The sequence below is a fragment of the Galeopterus variegatus genome, unplaced genomic scaffold (assembly GCF_000696425.1).
Source record: "Galeopterus variegatus unplaced genomic scaffold, G_variegatus-3.0.2 Scaffold3862, whole genome shotgun sequence".
In the NCBI taxonomy this organism is placed as follows: Eukaryota; Metazoa; Chordata; class Mammalia; order Dermoptera; family Cynocephalidae; genus Galeopterus; species Galeopterus variegatus.
This window is the reverse complement of record NW_007729973.1, coordinates 1-19,434: the sequence shown is the minus strand read 5'-3', so window position 1 is coordinate 19,434 and position 19,434 is coordinate 1. Positions and strand designations below refer to the sequence as shown.

Sequence of the window (19,434 nt, the reverse complement as noted above, 5' to 3'; positions counted from 1 at the left end):
AGCGAGGTGTGGGCGCAACACCGAGGGTTGCGATCCCGTTGCCGGTCCCGGTCCGGTATGGGCGCGACACTGAGGGTTGTGATCCATTGCCGGACACGAAAAAAGGAAAAAAAAAAAAAAAAAAAGAATGAAGAATGCAGAGTGATTCCGTCTCCAGATTTAAAAATTAAGATCAGGAAATGGAAAACTGAATAATAATATCGAATGTATTCTCATTCTGCATTATGGGAAATCGATGGAAGAGGAAAGAAAAAATAACAGGGAAAAGTAGGGTGAGCTTATTAAATGCTTACTAAGCACTGATAAACGGGCTTACCTAGTAATACAGATTTTTAAGTGGAAGTTTTTAGATGTGAAGCAAGTTAAACAGAACTACACTTGGTATGAGAAAGATTTTATTTCCTACATAAAATTTTAATATATGGGAATTGTGAACATCTATTTTTCCCCATTATTAGTGATAAAAACTCTCTGCCAGCTGTTTCGAAAAGTTGGGGTAGGAGATCTCATGTTATAGAGGAAGATGTCGTCTAGTTTTGTTGAGTTATATCTTAGGGCCTTTTAACATACTACTTCTGAGGGCTTTCAAAGCCTCATGTTTTGCCATTAGGGGTATAGCCAAGAGACAACCTACTGTTTTGTCCAGGTGCAAATGAAAACATGAAGCTATGTCCACTGGCTGGGTCATAGCTGCTGATTCCTGATCTCACCCACCAGGGTAAAGAGGGTTTCCTTAGCATGTTGAGCTGAGGCTGTGCACAGTTTACCTGGTACCTTCAAAGTCTCCACCGTTATCCCACTGAAGGTAGATAGCAGCAGTAGATCCTTAAACTCTGTTCTGTTCTAACGTGGGCCTTATTTTACAAAATAGGCCACTAGCACACTTGAGCACAGGCTCTGCCTGGGGTCCAGAAGTGTGATGCCTCCGTTATTCATAATGACACTAAAATGTATTTGGTGGTTGGCTTTAATTTGTAGTGCTGGCCCGAAGAGCTGTGCAGGAGTACATCATTACATCAATCAAGGAAGTGTTGAGGATTCACTTCAACCGTGTGGTGGAGCTGAAGGTGAGTCTCTGCAGCTCGAAAGTCTGACGTCTGTCACTACCGAGGCTGATGCAAGATCCTGGGTTGAAGGCAGGGATGATGGCTGTGGAATCATTTTCTTTCCTCTCTTCCTTCTCTTTTCCTGGTTAATTCCCACTCAAACTCTGTGTCTTCACTAAAAGTTCACTGCATCAGGGAAGCCTTTCCTGACCCCAGATGAGGTTAGATTTAGTCTGGGGGTGGGTGGGGGAGGGAGGGTGTTGACAGAGTTGGAACAAAGGGGCTGTCAGACCAGAGGCAGCAGAGTCTGGGGTGATGACCTGCATGATTTTGCTTCCCTTGGTTTACATTAACGGACTTGGATTGGAGTTAAATTAGATTTTAGAGTGAGTCCTTATGCGTCTTTCTGTACATGCAGTGAGATAGAGGTAGATTTCCACATCTCTGTACTGGACCCCATGCAGATGCCTCCTCCTCCCAAGAGCTCAGCAAGCCAAGCTCTAGGTGCACCATCCAGGACCAGTTCCATGAGCCACCTGTAGTTGTGGGGCACGAGAAACAGGGCTGCTTGGAATTGAGATGTGCTCTAGGTGTAAAATGCTCGCCAGCTTTCAAAAGCGCAGTGACAGTGAACAAAGGAATGTAAAATATCTCATTCATAGTTTTTTTGACTACAAGTTGAAATGATATTTCAGATATATGAGGGATCTTCAAAAGTTTATGGAAAGATTTAGATTATATTTTAATTCTATTTTACCATGAACTTTTTGAAGTACCCTCATATTGGGTTAAATAAAATATATCTGAAATTAATTTCACCTGTTTCTTCTTATGTTTTTTAATATGGCTGCTAGAAATTTTAAAGTTGTGTATGTGGCTCCTGTTTTATTTATTTTGGACAGTACTGCTCAATAGAATAAGTGTTCCTTTCTATGTGATTTAAATACTACAAAAACCTTGAATTTTCCATAACTCATTATTTAGTTAATATTATTGGCCATTTTTCTTTTTTTTGGTGCCCTTGTAATTTTGTGTGATTTTTGAGAAGGCTGACAGAGTGTAAAAGGGATAGTCAGAATTTTGATTATCTGTGAAGCACTACCCCTTCACTTTAAACTACCAATTAATTTTTTTTACCTTGTTGTACTTTATTATTTTTCTATTCAACACAGCTCCCTCTAAGTTTGAATTGTCTTTTGTATTTTTTATTTCCCTAGGTTTATGAACTGTTCACTGACTTCACTTTTCTGGTAACATCTGGTCCTTTTGTTTACACGGCAATATCAGTCATCAATGTACTTATAAATAGTAAACTTGTGCGTGACCAAACTCCTTTAATTCTCTCTGTGAAACCTTCTTTCCTCGTGCCAGAGTCCAGGTTCCAAGTTCAAACAGGTGAGATGACTGAGCATTGTTTTGATTTGTAAATAGAATTCATTTTAACATTTGGGGGGAGTATTACTTTTTGAATTTATTATTTAATTAAAAACTTTATAGTTATGGAGAATTTCAAGTGTATGCAAAAATACACAGAATAGTTTTTTTTTTTTTTTCCTTTTTGTCTCTTTTTTTGTGACCGGCAACGGATCGCAACCCTCAGCGTCGTGCCCGTACCGGACTGGGACCGGCAACGGGATCGCAACCCTCGGTGTTGCTCCCACACCTCGCTCAGCCAGTGAGCGGGAACCGGTCTGTATGTGGGATCCGAACCCTCGGCGGGAGCGCCGCCGCACTTCCCAAGCGGCGCACTGTAGCAGTGCGCCACCGGGCCGGCCCCCAGAATAGTTTAATGACGCTGCATGTATCCATCGTGGGCTTCAACAATTTTCAGCTCTCCGCCAGTCTTGTTACAGCTGCACTGCCATCTACTTGTCTTCCTCTCACGTTGTTTTGTAGTAAATCTCAGGCATCGTATCATCTCACCTGTAAATATTTCGGCCTCTGCTTCTCAAATTTAAGAACTATTAAACACATACACACACACACACATACACATACATACATACGTATATATGCATACACACATACGTCTATCCTTAATATATCACATGCTCTAAAATTAACAGTAACTCCATAATATCATATTTAACTTTTTATTATGAACATTTTCAAACATATGCAAAAGTAGAGAAAATAACAAAATAATCAAACATATGCCTGTCACTAAGCTTCAAAAATTATCAACATTTTATCAATTTTGTTTTGTCTATCCCCCATGAATTCTTTTGAGGGCACTCTTGTTTTAGAGCAATTCCAGATATCATGTCATTTCACCAATTAATACTTAAGAATTCATCTCAAATGAATTTATATAAATTTGAAATACATCAGTCAGTTGAGTCTTTTGATGGTCAAATTGTTATCCTAGGTCTTTTTCAGTACCAGTCACCTTCACTTTGCCTGTATTTATTTAGTGCAAAGTTGGCTTCCTATATTTCCATGAGATGATACATAGAAATAATACATCATAGTACTTATTTCCATGCTATGGGTGAATTATCTAGTAATTTAGAAACTATTTAGATACTAATTCATAATAACTTAGGTACTGTTTTTCCCTCTCTTCATTCCTTAATACTTAAGAAGTGCCTAGTTCATGGGACTTTGATGGCTGTCCTTCTTTTTTCAGTACTTCAGTTTGTGCCTCCGAGTGTGGATACTGGCTTCTGCAACTTCACCCAGCAAATCGAAAAAGGTCTGATGACAGCCCTCTATGAAGTGAGAAAACACCACCTGGGGACGTATAACCTCACAGTGCAGGTGAGAATATCAGTGCATGCAGCGCAGAATGCTTTTCCCTTTAAAGGGGAAATTGCTTCACAGTGTTACATGTAAGATGCACTCAACACTTATTCGCTCCAGTGGAGGAAATCCGGTTCCTATGGGTCATGGCATGGAGTCTGCACAGCATGAATGGCTGAGCATCTTTGAGGATTGCAGAGTAGCATATAGCAAGGGAGCTCAGATATGGTGAGTGGAAGAGAGATGACCATATGCAGGAAATTCAAGAATGTTCTGAAAAGGAATGGTATCAACCTGCATATCCAATGGGGATGCCTAAATGCACTGGTGTTTTCATATTATGGATACCATGAGGTGCAGTGCTTCACTCTAAACACAAAGGATATAGTTACTAATCAAAGAACTGGCTCTGTATGTATTGTATGGAAACTACCACTGTCTTTATATTTCTTTGTTTTTTTGTTTTTCCTACGTATTCTTTGTTCTCTCTACGATTTTGGCACTCCTGGATGCACCTTCCATGCACCTTTCTTATTTTTTCCTCCTATTTTCCATCTCTCTTTTTTCTGTTCTTTATTTTACAGATTTTCTAAATTTTGTCCTCCAAGTCATTAATTTATTCTTCAGCTGTGTCCGTTATGTTATTGAATCTGTCTAGTGAGTGTTTTTTAGCCATCATTTTTTTCGTTGTTCTTTGCTGTGTTTTCCTTGCAGCCTTTCCTGCAGTGAGGTAGCATCATCTCAAATGGTGATGTGATGTCACCTTGAAGGTCTCTGAGGACCTAGCTCAGTTGGTTAGAGTGCAGTGTTACAACACCAGTGTCCATGGTTTGGATCCCCTTAGCAGCCAGCTGCCAAAAAAAAAGACTCCAAGGACATTAATTAGATTTTTCAAAAATTTGTCTTCCGTTTCCTGAATTAACTCTGTTTTCTCTGCAGCCATTGTTCTGTGTGTTGATCTTGGTCCTTTGCTTGCTAGATTTCCGTAAATGTCTGGAGACCATTGCTTGTTAGGAATAAGAACCAGGTTGTTCATTTCGGTAGCATGTCCAGCTTTCCCCTTCAGCTGTGGACTGGTTCTATGTCAGCCCAGTCTCCTGATGGGAGAACTCATCGGAGCACTGGGTGGAGTATACCGTACAGGCTTCTCTCTCACAGAGCAGGCTGTGGTCAGAGACTGGCAGACTTGGACCCCCACCACCCCTCAGTGTCCAGATAAGGAGGTTTTTCCTTTGGGGATGGAGCACCTTGGTGTGTTTTTCATGGCAGAGCTGCCCTTTCTCTCGTTTTCTTTCCCTCTTTGTCTCGTGTGCACTGGTGTGCACTGGAGTCATCTCAGGCTCTTACCACCTTCTTGCTTGGGGCCCAGACCCATAGAAGGTCTTTTTGTCCTCTTAGGCAGGGGTTCACTTTCCTCAGGGAGCAGTTCTTTGGGCTCTTCTGGGTGAAGATGCGGTAGCTGCTAGCGCCTCTGCACTGGCCTGGGTGTGGCTGTTAGAGAGGAAAGAGGAGGGAGGGCAGTTGACTCAGCTCTCTGGCACGTTCTTTTCATTAATTATTCTGGTCTCCATCCGTATCTTACCCTTGGTCTCCTTCCTGTGATCTCTGCCAGGGAGTCTCTCTGGCCGTCTTGGGGAGAATGGCTCTCAGCTCTGCTGTGGTCTGTGCCTGTGTACGTTTGGGTCTCACTTCCCCTAGTTCTGGTTTTTATCAACATGATCCTGTCCTTTCTCCATCTTCCAGAAATTTGACAGAATCTCTGGTTTTCTTCTATTCTCAGTGCTGCTGTGGATTTATTCCCCTTTGTTCAACTTATTGTTATTTCAGTGGGATTTGGGGTGGGAGGGAGAGAGAGAGAGAGAGGCTATAAATACATGTGTTCAGTTCATCACTTAATGTAAAAAATATTTTCAATGAACTGAGCATTTAAAGTCTTGCAAAAGGGAACCAAGTTAGAAAGCCATTTACTCTTCCTTTAAAAACTTTATACCTCCTTTTAAAAAAATCCATGGGGGAACTTGTAAGAGGGAAGTTATAGCCAGGCTTTCAGCTGAATGTTTTAATGTATTTTAGAAACTTATTCTAACTTCATTCTTTCAGATCTTGAATATCACCGTGGGATCCTCAAGGCTGGCTCCTCGGCGGGGCCCAGTGAATATTATCTTTGCTGTTAAAAGCACACAAGGATATTTGAACGGGTCAGAAGTGAGTGAGCTGCTCAGGAACTTGAGTGTGGTGGAGTTCAGTTTCTATCTGGGGTACCCGGTGTTGCAGATCGCGGAACGTAAGTACTGCATGCCTTTGAAGTGTTGGGGAAGTGGCTGAGGATGTTTTTGTTGGTGGAACTTCTAACATTTTCTAAAAATTGTAAAATCTTTTTTAAAGACTAATTTTTTAAGAGTGATTTTTGGGTTCACACACAAATTTGATCTGAAGGTACGGAGGTTTCCCATGGACCCCCTGCCCCCAATACATGCGTAACCTCCAGCATTATCAGCATACCCCACCAGAGTGGTGCATTTGTTACAGCTGGAGAGCCTGCATTAACATAACACATCATTATCATCCAGAGTCCATAGTGTATGTTAGGGTCCACACGTGGTGCTGTGCATTCTATGGGTTTGGACAAATGCGTGATGATATGTATCTACCACTGTAGTATCATACAGCATGTTTTCACTGGGACCTCTTTTTTCAAACTAAATACTTGACTGAACTCCAGAGTATAAATCAGATAAATTGGAACTTGTCAGATTCAAGCCAGGGTGGGCTTGCAGGTCCCTCCTCATGCATGTGTCTCGCTTTTATTCTCTTTTGAGAGTAAAGGGGCACTATTAAAAAGTACGCCAATTCTGGGCAAGGCAAAACTATAGAGGTGGAGAAGTGTTGTCAGAGGTTAAGGGTGGGAGGAAAGTTTGACTGCAGAGGGTAGCAGAGGACAGTTTCCAGGGGGCGAGGAAACTGTTCAGTATCTTCATTGTAGTAGTGATTATGCAACCAAATGCATTTATCAAAATCCATAAAACTGTATGCCAAAAAAAGTGAATTTTACTGTTTGTAAATTTAAAAGTAAAAAAGATAATAAATGAAAATAAGCAAAACCTTTCTCCCCAGCTGAAGCAATTAGATTCACAGTGCAAATGGAGGTGGTAGGGGCAGGTGTTGGGGAGAATGTTTATTTCAAAAAACAGTAGATTACAGAATTGAAGACAAGCGAAAAATAAATCGAATTGTTTTTCAAAATGGAGCAGCCACATGGCTTTATGGTACTGAATGTATTTTAGTGTACTGTTAATTAAAGAGAATAACTTGTAAAATGCAAAAGTAGACAGGGATAAAGTTGTTATTTACAAATAGCAACTTTTGGTTATGTGGGATGCATGTATGACTAACATAATAAGTATGCCAGGCAACAGGGGCACACTGGGACTGTCCGGAGCAAGCCGGGACATGCGGTCACTTCACCCTGAGTCATTGCTGGGAAAGCCGAGGGCTTTGAAGAGCACAGTGTGGAAATGCATTGCTCTAGAACAGTGACATTTCAAGGAGAACTTGTGGGTGATCTCTCTGTGAAGCAGTGTCCCATGACTTGGCCGGAGCAGCCCCTGTATTTCTTCCCATCCCTCTCTTTCGCCTTGAGACTAATGTGTTTAGAAGCTGCTGACTGTCTGTGTCTTCGTGCTAATCTGGCATTTTGTTCTTCCATAATCAGAGCTGAATGGTGGAGGAAAGACAGTGTGTTGTAATGTACCCACTACTCCCCAGAACCTTTCTGACTGTTGCAAACATGTTTTTTACAGAGTTTTCTCCTTCCCTCTTTCCTTTTTTGTAGCCTTCCAGTACCCACAGCTCAACTTATCTCAGTTGTTGAAGTCCTCTTGGGTCAGAACAGGTACGTTTGACTTACGTAATGTTTTGAGAATCGTTAAGAAGAAGTCTATGCGGCGTATTGGGAATGATAACGCCTTTTCTGTTTCCTAAATTTAGGGCAAAAGGTACCTTGAACTCTTGGCAAAGAATGAATGAGAAAGGGATTCCAATTTGGCTGTGGGAATGCATCCCACTGAGTTATGGCACAAAAAGGACAGACTTTCTTTAAAATTCATACGTCAAGTCCAGGGCAGAGTCTAACAGGAACTGACAATCTTCCAACCCAGAACAGGATGAGGTTCAGAAGCAAAGATTGCTTTTATTTTCTAAATATATTATTTGTTTGGTTTTATAAGGACAAGTAAGGTAGCTCAGTGAGCAAATAGGAAGGTTTTTTTTGTTTTTGTCTTGAGGGCCTGGGTCAGATATTTAGAGCTATGGTTTCAGAAAAAGGCTTTCTGACCTGTTACACAAAAGTCTTACAGACTCACTGGGTGCCCAGCGTGTAAGCAGCATAGAAACTGGTTTTTGGGGAGAGCGCATGTAGAGTAGCAGAAGTCACCATTTACGGGGTTCCCGTACCCGGTGAGTTCTCCTTGCTCAACATACAGTCTCCTTTGTAAAGGCCCCACCTCTTTGCATGGTGCTCTGGCCCCATTTTCCAGGTAATTTTCATAGCGATTAGGTGACTTGCCCGTGCTTGTGTCTTGAAGTGGATTGGAACCAGTTCTGACCAAAAAGCACTTGCTGTTTCCCCCTCGACTGTGCTGATAAGCCAATTATCTGCTTAGATGATCTTGATCTTATGGCAGGTAACTGAAGACAGGCGGGCACCCTTTCCTCAAGTTAGTTTGTGAGTCTGTCTTAAGATGAGATATGAACTCACACTCTTTCAAGAAGTTTGGAGATGAGTACAGACAAAATGCTTGATCTTCTGTAGGGGCTCTTTGCTCCCAAGCTCCTGCAGTGCTGAGTTCAGGGGACTTCAGGCCACCAGTCTGCTTGGAGCTGTAGATAAGACTTATGAGCTCCACTTCTTGGGCTCTCACTGTCACCTTTTCTACCTTTAATGTCCCCTCTCTAGAAATTGTTATTTTATAGTAATCCTGTATTATTTTCTCATGCACATGTACACACACACACACACACACACACTTTTCCTCTCCACCACTGACTTGTGTTGGGTGCTGCATGTGTTTCCTTTCAACACGCAGTCCTCCTGGGCGTGGTGGAGAAGCAGCTCCAGAATGAGGTGTTCCAGGCTGAGATGGAGCGCAAACTGGCCCAGCTGCTGAGTGAGGTTTCCTCCAGAAGGCGCATGTGGAGAAGGGCCACTGTCACTGCCGGGAACAGCGTGGTGCAGGTACTCCAGGAGGTCAAAGGAGGAGGGGAGAAGGGAGAGAGAGACATGTAAAAACCTGCTGTGTTTCCATGCAAATGGAAAGCGCCACGAGAAAATTCTGATTTCTACTGATTACGGTGTTAGGTAGCTGCGGGATGTGGCTGCATTTCAGTTCAGCTAGAGTCTGGACACATGTACTGAGTCCTTAGTAAGTGGTTGGGTATTACAGTAGACCTTGGGGAGCATGGCAGAAGAATTGTGTTACTGGGTTGCCATACTCTTACACGATCTTATTTTTCATAAGGTAGCTTTGTAATTACCAAAAATGTAGCCTATTTTAAGAAATGGGAAGTATTATTGATAGCATCATAGAGATAAATCCTTCTGGAAGAGGCCTTCAAAAAGAGGAAAGTTGTCTGTCCTGTATTCTGGCATTTCATCTGCCTCCAACCAGCCCAGTTGTCTCATATTACTCAAAATCTCTACTTCGGTAAACTGGCAGACAGGTTACACTGAACAGATATGTTTGAATTGAAAAGGGACCCATTTTAAAATGCACATACAGTTGTCCCTCTGTATCTATTGGGCATTGGTTCTAGGATCCCCACAGATTCCAAGATCTGCAGATGCTCAAGTCTGTGATATAAAATGGTGTGGCATTTGCATATGACCTACGCACATCCTCCCGTATACTTTACTTCATCTCCAGGTTACTTATAATACTGAATACAGTGTAAGTGCTATGTAAATGGTTGTGATACTGTATTGTTTAGAGAATAATGACAAGAGGGAAAAAAGTCTGCACATGTTCAGAACAGGTGCAATTTTTTTTCAAATATTTTCGATCCATGATTGGTTGAATCCACAGATGTGGAACCCGTGGATGTGGAGAACCGACTGCACTCACAGAAAATTGATGGTTGGGGTGTCATTTATTTCATTCTCCATATGAATTATGTGGAGTTTTTTTCTTTACTAACCGCTGACTTGTAGATCTAGGAAAATGGGATATTTCAAGCTATGGCATTTCAGAAACAGGAAACCAGGGTGAAACTCTGAGGTTCAGGGTGTGGGGTTTATGGGCAGGGGTGGGAATGTGGGTGGTTTAGAGGCATTAGAGAAAAAGATGTGACAATGACATTGGGTAAGGGGAGGGTGGCAGTTTTGCCTAGAATTGGCATCATCATCCTCCAATCCTTTTACCAAGTTTTTCCCTCTCAACTTTGCTCTTTGTTTCCCCCTCCTAGAAATGTGGTTCTTAGGTTTCTAAAATAGTTCCTTTGCCAGATGCAGTAAATATAGAGAAAATTTAAAACTAATTAAAATTGAGAATAACCATTAAATAGGTATAAAACAAAGAATAAAAATGAAAATGAATTATAAAAGGTTTGCCTTATTCAACAGCCTGTGGCTTCATAGAGTTCAAGATCTGGGTGTGGGTTAATTTATGCACATAAAACAGTTACAGAGCACCATAAAACTGTGTAATAAGGTGCTAAATTAGATATGCAAGCTCCCTAAGGTAGGAATATCGTGTTTGTGAAAGTTAACCAAGCTACCTGGACTAGATTGCTTACAAACTCTGTTCTTCTCTTTCCTCTTTGAGTAACCCAACATGAAGATGTAGACAAGGATTTGTGTACAGGTGTACAGGGCTCTTCATCAAAACCTAGTTTGTAGAGTGCAAATGTTGAAACAGCCTAAATGTGCAGCAATTGGAGAATGGTTGAGTAGTAAATCTTTATATGTTGGAATATTAATGTACCCTTTTTTTTTTTGAATTAATGAGTGATATAGAAAGATGCTTAAGGGAAGGGAGGATACAAAAGGATGTATGCAGTATAGTCCAAATATTATTATAAAATTCATAGGGGAAAAAAAGAGTGGAAGGAAATATGCCAAGATGTTTACAGTGATTTTCTTTGGTTGAATTTCAGGTGATTTTCCTTTTATTCTATATACTTTTTTACATGTGTTTTTCAAAATTTCTACGAGTTCTATAATTTCTGTAATGAAAAATGTTTAAACAAAATTGGGAATGTTACCCAAAGCGATGACTCCGTGATACCATGTTTATATGGGTTCCAGATATGAATCTGAGCAGGCACATAGAAAGGATGCTGGCATTAGATGTACTGACTAGTACTTTCAGGCTGGACAAGCTTGTAGAATCTTGTAATCGAGGGTGGGTATCACTGGATATGTGGGATTGTGATTTCTACACGAAGAAAACATTTTAAAATTTATTAGAACTTTTGAATGGGATAAATAGGCATATAGGTTAGAGAGACAGGTGGATATAATTTACTTTTCAGTAGCCCTTTGATAGTATTCTGTTCTAATGGCTAAGAAAAAATTCATCAGTGCAGCACAGTTGTTGGGGAGGGAGTAGGTGGTTGGCGAGCAGAAGCGCTCAGGAAACTGCCCTCAAAACAGCAAGCAAAAAAAGAGAACAGATTCTCAAGGGGCGAGAGTTTGGACCTGTGTTCTTAAGGATCTTTAGACGTGATCTGGAAGAAGGAGTTCACAGTGAAATCATGAAATTGTCGATTAGCCAGAGGTTTCCTATGGTGAAGGAGGAGTCTAGCAGCCAAGTCCAGAGCATGGGGGGTGTTACAAATCCACACATGTGGATGCAGAAGTAGCAGCTGCATTTTGCGAACTGCAAATGTAGAGACCAAAAATTCAAATTGCATGCGTAAAATAAAAGCTTCAGAGTCATTGTTGATTCTTTTCTCAGCACATTAGTCCAGTGTTTTGCTGGAGTCTAAAGCAATAATAAAATGGTTGCATATTAAGAGAAATAGCAACAAAATAAAAAGCTGTATTTATGCAGCACATTATGCAGCAGTACATATGTCAGATGTACTGGATTCTGAACTACTAACAGTATGAGACTGCCCTTTAACACCAGAGAGAGAGAAGTTTTGGGATAAATCAAAGTAATATTTGACCCACAAGATTATGAATTTATGAGGTTTTTATCCCTAGACCGGTGGTTCTTAATGGTGGTGGGGTCGGGGTGATTTTGCCTCCACGTCTCCACAATGGGATGTCTGGAGACATTTTTGGTTGTCATATTGGGCACTGGGAGGGTGGAGGACAGGGATGCTACTAACCATCCTGTAATGCTCCCCAGGTCAAAGAACTTTCTGGCCCAAACTGTCCATAGAACCAAGGTTGAGAAACCCTGCCCCAGCAAACAGGGAGGAAATGGTAATAGACTCAGGAAGGGATTGGGTAGAACCGTGAGTCCTGTCGGAGAACCAGGGATGTACCTCACCCTGCTAGTTGACGTTGGGAGTTCAGCAGTGCCCTCCCATGACACGGGGGCCACACTGCAGCTGGTTGGCAGCAATTTGAGACTGCTGGGCTTGCCCACCCTGTGTTCTGTGTATCTCACCTGCCCCTTGTCTCAGCGAAGATGTTGAGCAAGAAGAAGCACATTTGTTATTCTGCCCAGAGGTACCTTCATTTTTACGGTCCCTCTTCTCATCAAGAGAAAGAACCATGGTGATTCTGGGACCCTGAATGGTAGAAGGAGCTTATTATGAAGATTGGAATAAATCCTGAGTGATGCAGTCAGGACTAAGTGACCTGAGAAAGGGCATCTGGAAATACGAGCTTCTAAAATGCTCAGTTTCTGTTACCTTTCAGGTGGTAAATGTGTCGAGGCTGGAGGGAGATGACAATCCTGTGCAGCTCATCTACTTTGTGGAGGATCAAGATGGAGAAAGACTCAGCGCGGTCAGGTCTTCAGACCTGATTAACAAGATAGATCTCCAGAGAGCAGCCATTATCCTGGGTTACCGAATTCAAGGCGCCATTGCCCAGCGTAAGTCCGTGAGGGTGGTCACCTGTGCTGTGCTGGGGTCCAAAGCCAGTCTCGTTCTGACAGGGAGCTCTGAGTTGAAAGCATCCTGATGTGTGCGTAGATTTATTTCTGAAACCCTTATTATGAAGTGGCACTTATATTGTGACTTTTTTTGATTACGGATTTCAATTGCCTGTCACTATAGCCTTCACTGCTGCTTTTTCCTGCCTAGCATTTTGTATTCGTGGTGTTATCGTGAATTATGGCAACTTGCATCAACTTTAATATTTTTCCTCTACTCCTGTACTCTTTCTCTTTTTAGAAATTTTGTTTTAGGTAAAATAATGTGTTTGCTCTGTATTTATTCCAAAATCTCCTGTGTCGTATTTTGAGTGTTGGTGGGGACAGTGAGTCACACAGGAAGCTTGGAGGTGCACTCTGGATTTATTGGCTTCCTTCTGGGCCTCAACACAAAGAAGTCCTTGATCCTGACTCTTTTCAGTCCTGTTTCTGTCCCACCCTATCCTCACCCACTGCACAGTTTAGAAGGTGTTTTGCTATTTCTTTGTTATTGTTGGAAGGTACTTGGCTCCTGCCCCCTGGCAGTGGCTGCTGTCTGTGCCCTCTTTTCCAACTCACAGATTCTGAGTGTTTAAAGTCAAGGAAAAGGTGAGGCATGGAAGAGTGTATTTCTTTAAATAAACCTTTACACATCAGACTGCTGTTTTAATATGGATGTTTTTCCCTTTATGATCCAGAGAGCAGTAAGAATGAGGGGAAACTTGCTCCCAACAATAAAGGGATAAATAAATGGTGAGAAGGAATTCAGCATCTGAGAATATTGAAAAATCCCTTAGAGAGAACATGTAGGAGACAAAGGCAGTTTTTAAAAACCACAGCTTTGCAATTATTGTCAGTAGCAGAAGGTTCTTTGTGAAATCTATACTTGTCCCTGGAGACGAACCAGGACAGGGCTGATGGGCACACGTTCTCCCTTTTACGGAAAAGGACGGGAGTTTAAGCAAATAACCGTTGGCAGTTTGTGTCTGTGTGTTTGAGATATGATTGCACATTAGTGTGTTCTGTTTCAAAGCAGTGAGAAAAACATAACAGGAACACTTCCTTACATTTCATCATGTATGACATTTCTGACAGTGGGAGAGAGGTGCCCCACTCCAGCTATGCACTTGACGTTTTAAAAAAGGTAATTTGCCATAGGATATGGGCACCGTTCAAAGCTACTTTCATCTGGTTTTGCACCGCTCTTTCCTCAGTTTTGGACTGAAACCATATGGGTGACAATCCTGGAGTTTCAGGGTTGGTGGCAGAAGGAAGCCTCAGCCAACAGCAGGGCCCAGGTTTGATCAGTGTCTGCCTAACCTGTTTTACCAGGTTAGAACTAAGGAGTCTGCTCTCATGTGTGCTCTCTTTATAGAGCATTTGATTTCGAATGCTTCCTCCCTCCCTCGACAATTTCTCAGGGGTTTCAAACCACACTTAAACCAACCCTGAGAATCATTTGTGTTATGACGTCTTGAGCAGGTACAGCCTGATTCCACAGGAGGTATTAACCATTACAGGATATGAAGAGAGCCTAAGCCTTAGCCCCCACCCGTGATGAAGAAGATGTATTTGCAAAGACGAGACTTGGTGTCATGACCAGACTAATGAGCAAAGTAGGGCAGTATATCAAGATGATACATTTATGTAATAAAAGGCATTTAAAAAGAATAGTAAGGCACCATTTGCAAAACAAAACAAGAACAAAAGAACTTAGACGAGGAGAAATTAATGTTGTCTTGGGGGAGGTTTGTATGAAATGGCCTAAGGGATGAGAAGGTTGGGCAGAGAGGAGAGAGGGGCATTTGGGGTTAGGGAGCTTCGTGGCTGGAACCTTTGTGGGAGAAGCAATTGAATGTTGAGAGGAGCTGAGTCCTGTAGAGGATGAGCACAGAGTGAAGGGGTGAGGCCCAGCACGGGGAGCACGGGAGGGCAAGGAGCTTATGAAGGATGGGCGTTTATTGCATTTATTAAAAATATAATAAAAATTAATGTAGTTGCAATTTAAAAATGTAATTTAATAATTGCTTTGTTTAAATTGCTTTAGATAAAGGAGTTTTGATTCAAAGCCGTCTTTCCAGGGCTTAGGGAGGGACACAGGTGGGGAAATGGAGGCGATGCCCGTAGACCACTTCTTAGGACTTCACATGTCAAGTTAGCACAGTGGAGCTTCATTTAGAAAAACTTAAGAATCATTTTTATAATTTTTTTAAATTGTGAAATATACATACCATAAAATTTACCATTTTAACTATTTTTAAGTGTATAATTCAGTGGCATTAAAGATATTCACAGTGTTGTGCAACCATGACCACTTTCCATTTTCAGAACTTTTTCATCATCCCAAACAGAAACTTTGTACCCACCGAATGATAAGTCCACATTCCTCCTCCCCCCAGCCCATGGTAACCACCGTTCTTTCTGTTGCTATGAATTTGCTTGTTCTAGGTACCTCATGTAAGTGGAATCATACAATATTTGTCCTTTTGTGACTGGCTTCTTTCACTTAGCATAATGTCTTCACAGTTCATCCGTGATGCTGCGTGCGTCCGGATTTCCTTCCTTTTTGAAAGCTGAGTCATATTCAGTTGTACGTACATACCACCTTTTGTTTATCTGTTCTTCTATTGATGGACATGGAGGTGATTCCATCGTTTGCCCTTTGTGAATAATGCTGCTGTGGACATTGCCATCTTCATCATCTCGAAATCGCTGATGTGGAAATAACCGATTGCATGTGTGCACATGCTCTGTCTCGTGGCTCTTTGCTTCTATATAGCACGAGTACTATATAAAACTATTTAGTGATTCATGCACTTGATAGTTTTCCCTCTCCTTCCCAGAGGGACTTTGTCTGCTTGTTCACTGTTGTGTCCCGACTTGAGAACTGTGTCCGGCACACTTCACCATTTGTGAAGAAGGAGACTTGAGTAGTGAGGGAAGGAGGAAGGGGGAAGGGCTCCCTTCTGCAGGTCTCCTAGCTCAGACTTGTGCTTTCATGACGTCTGGGAGGGCGAGTCCTGTACTCACTGCTGTACTTAACACGTGGTCATGACTGAGTTCTGGAGATGTAGCTGCTTTTCTCTTCACTTTTGAAGAGAACCACTTTTGAAAAAAGTTGTACAGAACCATTTTTGATATGGAAACATTGTTCAGTGAGAATTTAGGGGTGAGCTAGTAGAATAAACTGGAAGTCAGAAGACTTGAAATTAACCAAGCTTTGCCGTTAAATTAGCCGTGTGCCTGCAGACACATTGTGCCTGTCATTATGATCCCTAATGTATTCCACATGTGATATTCTGTGTTTTGTTTGTTTGCTCGGTCACGTTTCCTGTCATCAGGAGATTATAATCTATAACCAGTTGTCTTGAGCTGAAATGTCAAGGACTTTATGAGTTTCTCATAGAAGAAGACATATTTAGTCTAGTAAATGAAATACAAAGGAACTATTTAAAGAGCTTTCTTCCTCATTTGCAGCTGTGGACAGGGTGAAGAGGCCGTCCCCGGAGTCCCAGAGCAACAACCTGTGGGTCATTGTTGGCGTGGTCATCCCGGTGCTGGTGGTGATGGTGATTGTTGTCATCCTCTACTGGAAACTCTGCCGCACCGACAAGCTGGACTTCCAGCCTGACACTGTAGCCAACATTCAGCAGCGTCAGAAGGTAAGACTCTTCTCCCATGCTCACAGGAGCAATTTTCTGGGGCAGGGATAGGATGAGTTTAGGCTCTTGATACTGCAAGACGGGGGAGAGGGCTGTTAAGGGAATCTTCTGGCTGTCCTGTGGTCTCCGTTTGCCTTCATGTCTATTACTGGAACCCCGTTTCTTCTGTAGCAGTAAATATAGTCCAAGAACATGAAGTTGTATAAAGGCTCAGATATGATATGAACTCTGGGATCCATTGTGACTTTACTTCTGAGAGGGTCAGTTGGAAGATCACATTCATTCTGAGTATGAATTCTGATCTGTTTTACCCCTGGATATTTTCAGAGAACAGAAGCCATGGGAGGTTTTATCAGACCTCTGTATCTATCTCTTTTATACACAGCTCCATTGGATAGCTTTTTTGTTTTCTGTGCACCATATTGGAAACCCACTTATCCACCTTGATCAAAACCACTTAATCATTAAAAACTGGTATTATATGCCTTAAACATTTTAACTTAAAATATATAAATGGACATTTACTTGCCAGTCTTTTGATGTATCCCAAGTCTCCTGTTTTATTTTGAGTGTTGGTCTGTTGAGAGGAATTCTATATGGTCTTTCTTGTGATAAACAGCACCCATAATGTATCAGCTACAATTTCTAGTATGGGTTTTTTTAGAAAAGAACAAAGCAACCTGAGTGCACAATTCTCTAGATTTTTTTTTTTAGTACTTCTCCCTACCCCCCCCACCCAACTCTGCAGTGTTTTAGAATTAATTCACCTATACTGACAGTAAATTTTTTTAGCAGCCATCTTTCATGTGTCTTTCCAAAGCATTCAACTTAGTTTTTATAGAAACAGCAATTCTCTTTTCACACGTGTGTTTCAGTGGTTTCTATAATATTTGACTGTCACATTGGGTTTTAGAGCAAAGAAATTGAGTTTTGCTCAGCATCTAGCACACCTGGTGTGAGCAAAACCATGCCAGAGTACTAGAGAACTCCCTAGCTGCTGACCTGTAGCACAGTGTGACTGTCAGTCAGCGTGTTTGCCAAAGGAATGGAAAGTGGCAGTCGGCTACTGTGGTGTTTATTAACATGTAACCTCTACGGGTCTTACAAATTTAGAGGACTCACTCTACTAGAAAAGTTTGAGAACAAGCAAGCAAAAGGCAAAATAACAAGGAATGAAGGATTGCCCTGTTGATCTTTTAATTTTGTGGTGATTATCTTGGTATAGAAAATTATGCAGATTATAAACCTAGACCTGTGAAATGAAAAAATAAATACTGTACTATTTCTAAAATGTTTTACTTTTGTAAGTGAAGAGTATTCTTTTTTTCTATGAATTAACCAAAAAAATGCAAAAATCTTCATTAAACTGTAAGCTCATGGTTATCATGTATATTAGGAGTATTTTATACATTAATATTGTATTACCTATTTATTATTTATATAAATCTGCTAAAGGCTATTTTGTTGTTAGTGAATGGCATGGAAAAAACCTGGGAAAAAGTACTTAATGTACTAAATGATTCGTAGTGTGACTTTCATTATAATAAGATCAACAATAGGTTTGGAAATGTTTTTGTTCTGGTGAAAGAGTATTGTTACAGAGAGACTTAACCAGTATAGATGGTTATGGATTTAGCTCTCTTGTGGTCCATATGTCCTAACATAAACACTCCTTGCAGAAGCCCATCTATTAATCTGTGACTTTAATAAACTGTCTGAGGACAGTATCTCTTGGGTTCAAAACAGGATATTCCGCAAACTCTCTCCTTCTCTCACTTTTACTTCCGAAATATTTTCACATCCCAGATGTTGCTATAAATCAAATGGACAGAGTTTCAAATAGAACTTCCAGCCCTTGGAGTTACTCTTTTCCTTCAAGTGCTACAAGGATCTGTGCATACAATTCTACAACATATTTATAGGAAAGGTCTTCCACATGGAGGATTCCCCGAAGGAATGACTATCTTTTGACTCTGTTAGGAGGGCAGAACCTCGCCAGCATTTCAGAAGCTTGGTCTCCTTTTGATAGTGCAGTAGTAACCCACTGTACAGATCTTGTCATGTTTATGATAAAAAAAAAAAAGATGACCTTCATTTAGTTTAAAAACAAGAGTCTCTACTCCACGAGCAAAATTTCTTCTAAGGTTATGTGGCAATAGTGAAAGGCCTTTAGCCTATTGCGCAGGGTAATTTACAAAGATGCTGTCCTCCCCTGTGACTGTAAGTTCTTTTTCCTGCTTATGTGGCTTTCTGATCCTCTCTCCCTCCTGCTCACCCCTCCCCCGACACTGCCTCGTCACTACTCTATGAAATCCTTTAGCAAATCCCAGAGCTGCAAACATCTGGAAACAATAAATCTGCTGACCTAAAATCCACACCCCCTTCCCCTTGTAACGAGAAAGAAACCTCTTCATATTGTCTGGGAGTAGATTAGTTTTGAAATATGATAAGAGGGAGAGACCATTCTGTCATGTTTTGAGTCATGGCCCTTTCTTATTTCCAATAATAAATTTTTAAAAATCCTCTGTGTCTTTCTTTTATCTGTATTCTCTTTAATCTGTAGTCCAAAGTCATTATTTGTTATTATGACCTAAAAAGCTCCAGCTTGGACCCTTCTCACCCTGTTGAAGTTCTCTTTATAGATATGAATGGCTCTGGCTGGATGCTCCTGGCCCCATGGAAACTTGCTCCTTCTGATGGGGACAGGCCACACCTCATTGTTGGTGTGGGACCATAGCTGCTGAACAGCTGGCACCCTTGGGTGCTCCCTGTCGGCACTGCAGGCAGCCAGGTGTAGCTGCCTTAGTCACTGGATGTTCACTCACCACATAGTGAGCCAGGCAGGACCGGGCTAAGTTACAAACACAATAACACGTGACCTCCACCTTCCAGGGCTTT

The 19,434-nt window shown here is 41.4% G+C and overlaps 1 protein-coding gene across 1 annotated transcript in view; it reads left to right on the top strand.

Moving 5' to 3' along the window:
* KIAA1549 (KIAA1549 ortholog) overlaps positions 1–18,727 on the top strand; it is a 29,341-nt gene extending 10,614 nt beyond the window's left edge. The window contains exons 4-12 of the mRNA XM_008586187.1: positions 979–1,067; positions 2,264–2,441; positions 3,676–3,806; positions 5,889–6,072; positions 7,621–7,680; positions 8,873–9,021; positions 12,658–12,835; positions 16,352–16,536; positions 18,343–18,727. Of these exons, the coding sequence (XP_008584409.1) occupies positions 979–1,067; positions 2,264–2,441; positions 3,676–3,806; positions 5,889–6,072; positions 7,621–7,680; positions 8,873–9,021; positions 12,658–12,835; positions 16,352–16,536; positions 18,343–18,354 (1,166 nt within the window). The 3' untranslated portion in view covers positions 18,355–18,727. The remainder of the gene's footprint in view (positions 1–978; positions 1,068–2,263; positions 2,442–3,675; positions 3,807–5,888; positions 6,073–7,620; positions 7,681–8,872; positions 9,022–12,657; positions 12,836–16,351; positions 16,537–18,342) is intronic.
* Positions 18,728–19,434: the final 707 nt, after the last annotated feature.